Genomic DNA, 11,921 nt, shown 5'->3' with positions numbered 1-11,921 from the left:
ATCTCAATGTCAAAAAGTTGCTTCTGCACAGCAATTGCCAGAAGTCTGGGAAAAAAGGTCACTTGAAGACCCAAGCTGTAATGCCCATGAGTATGTAAAAATATAATACCAAGTTTAAAAATAACTCTTTAATCATATGCACATACGGGGAATAAAGGGCAGCACCAGGCTGACAGGGAAAAAGAGCATTGTCCCGATGTCTGCTTGGCACAGTTCTGAGATCACACACACAAGTGGGAGTGGGCTGGGAAGTAGAATAAGAGAGGACGAGGAGACAAAGGCAAGGAGGGCGAGGCAGGGCTTGCAGTAGTCTCAGTCAGTGGACTCCAACACAGATTCACTCAGTGCAAGGTCCCAGTAGTGTTCAGCCCCGTGCTTTTTGAAATGCTCACGAGCCATGTTTTCTGTAGGGCACTGTTTAAATTTCATCTCTCCAAAGCTCCGGTCTTTGGCAGTACCCTGGGAAAGAAACAAAGTTAATATTAAAAACACTGTTATTTCTTATTTAAAGCACATATTCTTTTACAAGACATGTGCCTAGCTAAATGTGCTTTTATGGTAAAAGCATTTGCAACTTTGAACTCCTTGGAGATCTACATGACTTTTCATATGAATAAAGGTGCAGTTTTGACTTGCTGTGGTGTATGGGATGACATGAATTTGTCTCCTCCCAGATTTGAGCTTTCAAGTATGAGTTAAGACAGCAGAGTCTGAAACAACTCTTTTTACAAGACTAAGTGAAAGCATGTACACAAGAAGGAAGCTCTGAGGCCCAGTGACAAAGGACAACTGGGGTGAGAGGAGGACAATCAGGGCTACCTGCAGAGATCTACAATAGAGAAAGACATAGCAGCAATGGCAGTCACAGGTGCCAACTCAAACAGCTAGCAAAGGAGCACTGAGTCTAATAAGGAGAATTTGGCTTATTTTTGAATCTGAGAGACAACTTCTGCAAGTTCTCAGACATAAATGGGAAATCTGGAAGAGATATGGGGGCTGGCTTGTTAAACTTAGGAAACAAAAAAAAAAGGGTATTATGGATACTAACATCTAATTTGTATGTATAAATTAAGCAGTCTGGGATAAGACAGAAGGATATAATGAAAAACTGCTAACAGTAATTACCTATATAGAATAGTCTTAAGAGATCAGAGAAAAGGAAAAAAGACTTTTTCAGCAAATGTTCTTATGAATAGTTAGAATTTTTTATTTTAATAAGCACTCACACATAGAAATTATAATATTTGAGATGGAAATGTTTGATTTGATCATTATACATTATATACATGTATTGAATATTGTACCCCATAAATAAGTATAAATACTATAAGCAATGAGAAAGAAAAAACTCAATTCATTACTTTTGTAATGACTTATCACTTCTATAATTATAGTAAAAAACTAGTTAATGTAAATAAACACACTTACAAAACCAAAGATATCCATGTACATGAACACAGCAATAAAATAAAAACATGAAAACTGATTTATTAAGAGGACAGGCTAGATAATCACAAGAAAGGTTTCATTTGCAGAGTAAATTAGTGGGCTGGCACTGTGGCATAGTGGGCTGTCTCCACTTGCTGTGCCAGAATCCCACATGGGCGCCAGTTTGAGTCCCAGCTACTCCACTTCCGATCCAGCTCTCTGCTATGGCCTGGGAAAGCAGTGGAAGATGGCCCAAGTGCTTGGGCCCCTGCACCCACATGAGAGACCCGGAAGAAGCTCCTGGTTCCAGATCGGCTCAGCTCCGGCCGTTGCGGCCACCTGGGGAGTAAACCAGTAGATGGAAGACCTTTCTCTCTGTCTCTAACTCTACCTCTCAAATAAATAAAAATCTTAAAAAAAAAAAAGTAAATTAGTCCCACTTTATGAAGTTCTACCACAGAATTATCTGATTTGGTTCTCAGACAAAAACAAAAATTTGCAGTAAATCTGCTGCCTGAGATGCTGGCATGCTATATAGGCAATGGTTTGTGTCTCAGCTGCTCCATTTCCAATCCAGCTCCCTGCTGATGGCCTAAGAGAGCAGTAGTAGACAGCCAGGGGCCAGTGCTGTGGCTTAGCGGGTAAAGCTGTGGCCTGCAGTGCTAGCATCCCATATGGTGCCAGTTCAAGTCCCAGATGCTGCACTACCAATCCAGCTCTCCGCTATAGCCTGGGAAAGCAGTAGATGGCCCAAGTCCTTGGGCTCTTGCACCTGTGTAGGAAGACTTGGAGGAAGCTCATGGCTTCTAGCTTTGGATCAGAGCAGCTCTGCCATTCCGGCCAACTGGGGAGTGAACCAGCGGATGAAAGACCTATTGGTGTAACTCTTTCAAATAAATAAATCTTTCAAACAAGACAATAAAATAAAAACTCAACATTCTATAAGTATGGCAACATAATTTGACATTAAGTGTATTGCCCAGATTGCATAGCTAGTCAGTGGTAGTGTGTAGCCTTTTTATATTCTTAAATCTAGTACATTTTTCATTGTACCCAGATTTAGAAAAATCCCACAATTCATTCCCTTCCTTCCAAGTCTCCTATTGCTATGGTCTATATTTGGTTTCAGTGTGTTCTCCAAAGGCCAATGTTGGAAGTGCAGACCCACCTGTATGCAGTCATTTCTCATTCTGATTCCCTGCCATGTCTTTTTTTTTTTTTTAATATTTTATTTATTTGAGAGGTAGAGTTAGCAGACAGTGAGAGGGAGAGACAGAGAGAAAGGTTTTCCTTCTGTTGGTTCACTCTCCAAGTGGCCGCAACGGCTGGAGCTGTGACGATCCGAAGCCAGGAGCCAGGTGCCAGGTGCCTCTTCCCAGTCTACCATGTGGGTGCAGGGGCTCAAGCACTCCGGTCATCCTCTTCTGCCCCCCCCCAGGCCACAGCAGAGAGCTGGATCGGAAGAGGAGCACCTGGGACTAGAACCAGCACCCCTATGGGATGCCGACACCGCAGGTGGAGGATTAACCCACTCCACCATGGCGCTGGCCCCTCTGCCATGTCTTAATGCAGCAAAAAGACCCTTACTGGAAACGGAAGAGATGGGGCTGCTGGATTTAGGACCGACTATCAAACTGTATTTTCTTTATACATTACCCAGTCTCGGGTTTTTTTTTTTTTTTTTTTTTTTTGACAGGCAGAGTGGACAGTGAGAGACAGACAGAAAGGTCTTCCTTTTGCCGTTGGTTCACCCTCCAATGGCCGCCGCGGTAGCGCGCTGCGGCCGGCGCACCGCGCTGTTCCGATGGCAGGAGCCAGGTGCTTATCCTGGTCTCCCATGGGGTGCAGAGCCCAAGCACTTGGGCCATCCTCCACTGCACTCCCTGGCCACAGCAGAGAGCTGGCCTGGAAGAGGGGCAACCGGGATAGAATCTGGCGCCCCAACCGGGACTAGAACCCGGTGTGCCGGTGCCGCAAGGCGGAGGATTAGCCTGTTGAGCCACGGCGCCGGCTGTTTTGTTTTTTTTTTTATGATTTATTTATTGGGGCTGGCACTGTGGCGCAGCAGGTTAAAGCCCTGGCCTGAAGTGCCGGCATCCGATAGGGGCACCGGTTCTAGTCCTGGCTGCTCCTCTTCCGATCCAGTTCTCTGCTATGGCCTGGGAAAGCAGAAGATGGTCCAAGGCCGGCACCATGCCTCACTAGGCTAATCCTCCGCCTGTGGCGCCGGCACTTCAGGTTCTAGTCCCAGTTGCTCCTTTTCCAGGCCAGCTCTTTGCTGTGGCCCGGGAGGGCAGTGGAGGGAGGGTGGCCCAGGTGCTTGGGCCCTGCACCTGCATGGGAGACCAGGAGGAGGCACCTGGCTCCTGGCTTCAGATCGGTGCAGTGCACCAGCTGTGGCAGCCATTTGGGGGGGGTGAACCAACGGAGGGAAGACCTTTCTCTCTGTCTCTCTAACTCTGCCTGTCAAAAAAAAAAAAGGCCGGCACAGTGGCTTAACAGGCTAATCCTCCACCTTGCGGTGCCGGCACACCGGGTTCTAGTCCCGGTTGGGGCACCGGATTCTATCCCGGTTGCCCCTCTTCCAGGCCAGCTCTCTGCTATGGCCCGGGAAGGCAATGGAGGATGGCCCAAGTGCTTGTGCCCTGCACCCGCATGGGAGACCAGGAGAAGCACCTGGCTCCTGATCAGCAAGATGTGCCGGCCGCAGCGGCCATTGGAGTGTGAACCAACGGCAAAAAGGAAGACCTTTCTCTCTGTCTCTCTCTCTCTAACTATCCACTCTGCCTGTCAAAAAAAAAAAAAAAAAGAAAAAAAAAAAAAGAAAGAAAGAAAAAGAAAAAAGAAAAGAAAAGAAGATGGTCCAAGTTATTGGGCCCCTGCACCCATGTGGAAGACCTGGAAGAAGCTCCTGGCTCCTACCTTTAGATTAGTGCAGCTCCAGCTGTTGTGGCCATGTGGGGAGTGAACCAGCGGATGGAAGACCTCTTTCTCTGTCTCTACCTTTCTCTGTAACTGTCTTTCAAATAAATAAAATAAATCTTTAAAAAATATTTATTTATTTATTTGAAAGGCAGAATCATGAGAGAGTGACAGAGGGATGGAGAGGAAGGGGGGGGAAGGAGAGAGAGAGAGAGGGAGGGAGGGAGGGAAGGAGGGAGAAGGGGAGAGAGGAAGGGGGAGAAAATCTTCCATTTGCTTGTTCACTCCCTAAATGGCACAATGACTGGGGCTGGGCTAGGCTGAAACCAGGCGGCAGTTTCTTCCAGGTCTCCCAGACAAGTGAAGGAACCCAAGGACTTGGGCCATCTTCTGCTTTCTCAGGCACATTAGCAGGGAGCAGGAATGGAAGTGGAACAGCCACGACTCAAACTGGTGCCCATATAGGATACTGGCACTGCAGATGGCAGCTTAACCTGGCTCTGCCAGAGCCAGCCTCAAGGTTTTTTGTTATAGCAACAGAAAAAAAACTAAGATTCACATTCATGACAGTGAAAAAATTTTCAGTAGAGGACTCATATTCCTGCCACCAGCATTTTCCATACAGTTTCTGAGTGGCATGTACTATATACTCATCAATGTAACTAAAATATAATCAGGAATAATTTTCTCTTAAATTTAAAAAGTAGTTATCAAGTGGTACATGTTGTGGTACAGCAGGTTAAGCCATTGCTTGGGTCACCCACCTCCCATATCAGAGTGCCAGCTGAGTCCCAGCTACTCTCTACTTTTTTTCTTTTTTAAAAATGTTTATTTATTTGAAAGGCAGAGAAGGAGAGGCAGAGTAAGAGAGAGAGTCTTCCATTCACTCGTTCACTCCACAATTGGCCGCAATGGCTGGAGCTATGCCGATCCAAGGCAAGGAGCCAGGAGCTTCCTTGGGTCTCCTATGTAGGTGCAGGGGCCCAGGGGCTTGGGCCATACTCTACTGCTTTCCCAGGCCATAGCAGAGAGCTGGATCAGAAGTGGAACAGCAGGGACCCAAACCGGAACCAATACAGGATGCCAGCACCACAGGAGGTCACTATACCTGCTACGCCAGAGCTGACCCCTACTCTGCACTTCTGATCCAGTTTCCTACTAATGTGACAGCAGATGATGGCCCAAATACTGAGGTTCCTGTCATTTGCATGGGAGATCAGGGTGGAGTTCCTGTCTCCTGGCTTCAGCTTGCGGCAGCTCTGGCTGTTGTGGGTGTGGGAAGTGATGGAAGATGTCTTTCTTCCTGCCTTTCAAATAAATGGTAAAAAGTGAAACACCCCACCCAAATCAAAAAATAAAAAATAAAAAATTTGGATTCCAAAAGGAAACATGAATTATTTAAAGAATTATTCACTGTTTACTTTCTGCCATTCTGCGGCTCCACTTGACTAGTTACAACTACAAACAATGAGGAACTCATGGAAGTTCTACTTCAGTGTTGTACAAAGCATCACTTACCTCCCAGACTAGTACACATTTGTTAGTTTTCTTCACAGCTTCTTCATCAGATTCCTCATCATCTGGAAAAATACAATATAGCGCAATCTTGTTCTAGACAGGCTAGAGTCTCCAGATTTAGTTCCAAACAGTATTCGGGTCCACTCAAATTCTTTCCCATATGTTGGAGTTATGTCATTTTTCCTGTTTTTATTTATTTTCTCTACTCTTTAGACTTTACTGCTCCAGGTAGGCAGTAACATTAATTAATTCAATAAGCATTTACTGAGTACTTACTATGTGTCAAGAGCTGGGAATAAGGAAATACAAGTAAAACAAGCAGTTGTCGCAGGCACTTTGGGACCAGGTTTCAGATGTTATGGAACTTTTAACCAAATGGAGGAGGGAAAACACACTTAATGAAAATATCTTAGGAATACTTACAAAGCAAAATAAAGTATCTATCAATTATAGTACAAAAATATATTTTAAGTACTTAGCAAATAAAGAGTAGTATAGGGCCACAGTTAAGTCAAGTTAAGAAACAGGGTTCTCTGGAGATGTTGAATGTCAATCCAGGTCGTCAACGACGGGAAGAACACACACAGATGGAACCATGAGGGCCAGGAGAACATTAAAGGTATGTAGGATAAGACAGGGTTGGGCGGAAAGATGAAAAGTACATTGTTTTGGCCAAAGCAGAAAGCTTTTTCTTTTTAAGATTTATTTATTTTATTTGAAAGTCAGAGTTACAGAGAGAGGAAAGGCAGAGAGAGAGAGAGAGAGAGAGAGAGAGAGAGATCTTCCATCCGCTGGTTCATTCTCCAATTGGCCCCAAGAGTTGGAGCTGAGCTGATCCAATCCAAAGCCAGGAGCCGTGAGCTTCTTCCAGGTCTCCCACGCGGGTGCAGGGACCCAAGGACTTGGGCCATCTTCTACTGCTTTTCCAAGCCATAGCAGAGAGCAGGATTGGCAGTAGAGCAGTTGGGACTTGAACTGGTGCCCATATGGGATGCTGGCACTGCAGGCAGCGGCTTTACCCACTATGTCACAGTGCCAGCCCCGAAAGCTTTTTCTTAATATCAAAATCTTTTTTGCCTTAAATCCTTTAAAAAAATTTTTTTTAATGAAAGAACAGTATAGGGGCCGGCGCTGTGGTACAGCTGGTAAAGCTGTCTGCAGTGCTGGCATCCCATATGGGCACCGGTTCAAGTCCTGGCTATCCACTTCTGATCCAGCTCTCTGCTGTGGCCTGGGAAAGCAGCAGAAGATGGCCCAGGTCCTTGGGCCCCTGCAACCATGTGGGAGACCCAAAGGAAGCTCCTGGCTCCTGGCTTTGGATCGGAGCACCTCTGGTCATTGTGGCCAATTGGGGAGTGAACTAGTGGATGGAAGGCCTCTCCTTCTCTCTCTGTGTAACTCTTTCAAATAAATAAATCTTAAACAAAACAAAACAAAACAAAACAAAAACAGTATTATAAACCTTCAAATGCATGGCTTGTTGAATTTTCATGTACCAAATACACTCATGTGTGTAACTAGCACTCAAACCTAGGACAGTTAGGAAAACCAGCTGTTAAAGAAGCCTTAAAGGGTAGGCAGAAGAACTTTAACACTCATGCATATGATCATGTAACAAATACTCAATCACTATTCAGTAGGCCCAGAGTCTGAATGGGTCTTTCTAAAATTTTGAACACTATCTAGTGTTAGAGTGTCACAGGGAAGGAAATAAGATAAACAGATCAGTGTACCATCCCCACCTCCCAGGCTCTCCCACTTAAACCCCTTTAGCCCCCATTCACCATCTCCCTTCGTGTTAGATGTCTGTTCATCCCACTTTATCCGATGCAGCATAAGACGCTTAAATTTCTTCTGGGCCTTGGGGCCTAGAAACAGAGAAGGAGAATTTTGCAGAGTTGTGGAAGATGATGGATAGAAAGAAACTCTGAGCTCATCTAATACTCCAAGAGGTTAATGTAGCTGAAGCAATCCCAGGAACCACATCTTAGGGCCTTCTACTCCAATAAACACATCAACAGAGGCTCAGTATATTACACCCAAGTATGCACTGTGATACTGTCTTATGCTAATCACTGTAGGCCTATGGCTATCTGGGAATATCCCTCAATTTTTTTAGACTCACCCCCTTCCACTACTACCACGTTGACATCCTTGTGGAGTACCACCACCCCTGTCAGGTACAGCTGCCCAGCATTGGCCTCAATCTTGAACTTCTTGGCTGGGTTGCTCAAATTTCGAACTCTGGAGAAGGGAAAGCTTAGTTATGTCTTCCATTTTAGCATCAGGTAGCTGCCTGAATGGAATGGCAAATAAATGAATGGATCCAAAACAGACTTCTCTCTAAAAAACAAAAATCTCTGGAGTAAACAAATACATGAATACTTAGAAGGTAGAACTGATGAGTCTGCAAATATTTCCACTATGTTGTATTTCTTCACAGTCTACCACTATACATTTTACAAGTAACAGCTGATCAAAATTTACTCTAACAATGAGGAAGTTATTTACTGCTATCCAAAAATATTTATAAGTTTGTTATCTTTGGTTTTTAGAAAATTTTTATTTATTTTCATTTTATTTTGAATGACAGTGGGAGAAAGAGAGTCAAAGAAACAAACAGATCTTCCATCTGCTGGTTCACTGCCCAAATGCCTGTGACAGCCAAAGCTTGGCTAGGCCAAAGCCAGGAGCTCAGGACTCAAACTGGGTCTCCCATGTGGGTAACAGGAACCCAAGGACTTGGGCCGTTATCTGCTGTTTCCCAGGGTCCACATTAGCAGGAAACTGGAATCTGAAGTAGAACTGGGGCTTGAACCCAAGCACTCAGATATGGGATGAGAGTGTCCCAAGCAGGATCTTAATCACTGCACCAGTACTCATTCCAGCGCACTGTTCTTGACAGTGTAAAGACCTACAAATTCTTTGTTCCCTAGATGCTTATAATGTAGTCACCACATATGCATAAAAGCTTTCTAAAAGGATACATGAAAAACTGTAAATAGTAATTAACTCAGAGTGGACTTACGGGATTAGAAAAAAAAAAAAGGACATTTTTCAGTAAGTGTTTTCTGTAAAGTTAGAATTAAAAAAAAATCTTTAGAAGCATTCACTACTTTGTAATAATGTACCATTTTTATAAAAAAGAATTAGTTCTTATAAACAAACACATTTAAAAACAGAAGACATATTCAAAAGAATAAAATAAAACATTAAATTATCACAAAGGTAGAAAAAATATTTGTCATCCAAATGCATTTTTGGAGTGAGGATAAAAGGATTGCTGAAATAAATGAAGATAAAGATATGACTACTGGGGCGGTGCTGTGGCACAGTGGGTAAAAGCCATCGCCTGTATTACTGGCATCCCATATGGACACTAGTTAGAGACCTGGCTGCTCCACTTCCAATCCAGCTCTCTGCTATGGCCTGCGAAAGCAGAAGAAGATGGCCCGAGTCCTTGGTCCCCTGCACCCAAGTGGGAGACCCAGAAGAAACTCATGGCTGGGTATTGCCTCAAGCACTTGGAAAATATTTTGGAACTGCTAAGGGGAAGGCTGGCCCAGTATGAACACCTACCTATATACAGATATGTGTACCCCCTGTGAAATGTCTTCTTTAAGCTTTTTAATTTTCTTGACCTTTCTCTGTTCTGCTGTAAGTTTTCGGGCAGCGTTGGCTTCTTCATGCGCTCTGTCGTGACAGGAAGGACATCCACAAGTGAGAAAGGCATTGAAGATCAGAGGCAGGGCTGAGGGAAAGAGAGAGCAACGGAGGACTCTCCCCTCCCTTCAAATATGGATCCCCTAGAAGAGTTTGGGAAGGGTACTTGCCCTGGGTTTCCACCCAATCCCATGGCACTTACTTCTGTCTTTTTGCCATCTGAGCTCTGACATGGGCTTCTACCTTCGTGGGGTCTTGAACAGCTTCTGTTCCTAACACTCGCATCAAATTAGAAATTCTCACTGCAGTGGAGAGAGGACAGCAATCAGTCTTCTAACTCCCTTCTCTAGCTGGGATAGTCTGTGACCTTTTCTATCAATCATATTGTTTACCTATTTCAAATCTCTTCAAAAGTCACTTCCCCCAGTAACTCCTAACTTGAAAAGCTCTCTCCCCTCCAGGATTAACTCAACTAAATTTACACAATCTGAAGAACTGGTATGCAGTTATATTATCTGAAAATTTATGAAAGACAAAGAACTTTTCGAAATTTGGTATTTTTCATTATGCTCACAATACCTACTGAAAGATCCTATACATAACAGTACTCACTGAACACATTATTACTGGGGGCTGGCACTGTGAAATAGCAAGTAAAATTGCTGCCTGTGGTGCCGGCACCCCAGATGGGCATGGGTTCATGCCCTGGCTGCTCCACTTTCAATCTAGCTCCCTGTTAATGGTCTGGGAAAAGCAACAGAAGATGGTCCAAGTGCCTGAACCCCTCCACCCACATGGGAGACTCAGATGGAGCTCTTGACTCCTGGTTTCAGCCTGGCTCAGCCCTGGCCATTGTGGCCATTTGGGGAATCAAACGGTGGTAGATGGAAGATCTCTCTGTTTCTATTTCTCCCTCTCTGTGAATCTTTCAAATAAATAAAAATTTTTAAAAAACAACAAGAAAAAGAAACATTACTACTGAATGATACTAACTACTGGGGTAAATTTAACTGTATTTTCATTTTTTTAAAAAAATTGGGGCTGGCGCTGTGGTGTAGCAGTTAATGCCACTGCCTGTAGTGCTGGCATCCCATAAGGGCACCAGTTCAAGTCCTGGCTGCTCCTCTTCTAATCCAGCTTTCTACTATGGCCTGGGAAAGCAGTGGAAGATGGCCCAAGTACTTGATCCCCTGCACCTGTGTGGAAGACCAGAAGACGCTCCTGGCTTCGTTTCTGTCTCTCTCTCTGCCTCTACCTCTTTGTGACTCTGCCTTTCAGATCAAATAAATAAATCTTATAAAATAAAAAATTATTTATTTTCATCTTATTTCAAAGGCAGAGAGAAAGAGATGGAGACAGATATTCCATCTCCTGGTTCACTCCCCAAATGTCTGCAACAGCCAGGGCTGCGCCAGGCTGAAGTCAGGAGCCTACAATGCCAGGTGTGTCTCTCATGTGAGCAGCAGGGACCTAAGCATGGGGTCCACCATCTGTTTTCTCCCAGGGTGCATATTAGCAGGAAGCTGGATTCAGCACTAGATCTGGGACCCAATCCATGCACTCTGCTATGGGATGCAGGTGTCTTAAGCAGGTGTTATGCCAAATGCCCACCCCATTATTTTCATTTTAAAAATTAAAATGTTAAGAATTATGTATGTAACTCTATGCAGACTATAACTACTATCTTCATGAACTTCAGTGTTTTATAGTCAATTAAGCTTTAAGCTTTACAGAACCTTACAACAAATATGTTGATTCTTTCAACATGAAAAGACAGTAAAGAATTTAGGGAAAGATAAAAGAATGTATGAATGATTCCAAAAAGCAGAAAGCACTGATATAGAGACATAGTAAAGTTCCTATGGACTTAAAGAGATAAACTTGAATAGGGCCAGCATTGTGGCATTATGGTAGTAGGTAAGGCCACTGCCTGAGATACTGGCATCCCATATGGGCACCAGTCTGTGTCCCAGCTACTCCACTTATGATCCAGCTCCCTGCTAGTGGGCTCGGAAAACAGTAGAAAATGTCCCAAGTGTTTGGGCCCCTGCCACCCACATGGGAGACCAGGATAGAACTCCTGGCTTCAGCCTGGCCCACCAAAACTTCAACTCTAAATGCACTTTAAAAAAAGAAAAAGAAAAAAAAAAAAAAGAGATAAACCTGCCAACCTTTTTCAGTAGCAGGAGCCAAGATTCATACCTTTGGGTTCTGGAGGAGGCATCAGGCCCAGCCTGACTTTCTCTTGTAATTCCTTCTGCGCTTCCCTCCTTGTTTGCCTCCGAAGTTTCTTCTGTTCCTTCTTGGTAAGATACACCCCTAGAGTAACTGGTGTGTCATTGTCAACTGCAACACAGAGAAATGAGTGCAGCAAAATTATTAACCACACT

The 11,921-nt window shown here is 44.1% G+C and overlaps 1 protein-coding gene across 2 annotated transcripts in view; it reads right to left on the bottom strand.

The window, feature by feature from the left end:
• PRPF3 (pre-mRNA processing factor 3) overlaps positions 1 to 11,921 on the bottom strand; it is a 29,497-nt gene continuing 17,576 nt past the window's right edge. Inside the window, exons 10-16 of one of the 2 annotated variants that reach the window (XM_062192177.1) lie at positions 11,734 to 11,877; positions 9,734 to 9,833; positions 9,448 to 9,561; positions 7,994 to 8,112; positions 7,653 to 7,736; positions 5,869 to 5,930; positions 1 to 459 (exon numbers count right to left, since the gene is read on the bottom strand). In XM_062192177.1, coding sequence (XP_062048161.1) covers positions 313 to 459; positions 5,869 to 5,930; positions 7,653 to 7,736; positions 7,994 to 8,112; positions 9,448 to 9,561; positions 9,734 to 9,833; positions 11,734 to 11,877 — 770 coding nt within the window. In that variant the 3' untranslated portion in view covers positions 1 to 312. The remainder of the gene's footprint in view (positions 460 to 5,868; positions 5,931 to 7,652; positions 7,737 to 7,993; positions 8,113 to 9,447; positions 9,562 to 9,733; positions 9,834 to 11,733; positions 11,878 to 11,921) is intronic. The other variant, XM_062192178.1, reaches the window with a different exon arrangement.

Source organism: Lepus europaeus, chromosome 5 (genome assembly GCF_033115175.1).
Source record: "Lepus europaeus isolate LE1 chromosome 5, mLepTim1.pri, whole genome shotgun sequence".
NCBI lineage: Eukaryota > Metazoa > Chordata > Mammalia > Lagomorpha > Leporidae > Lepus > Lepus europaeus.
This window is presented reverse-complemented; position numbering and strand designations above follow the sequence as displayed.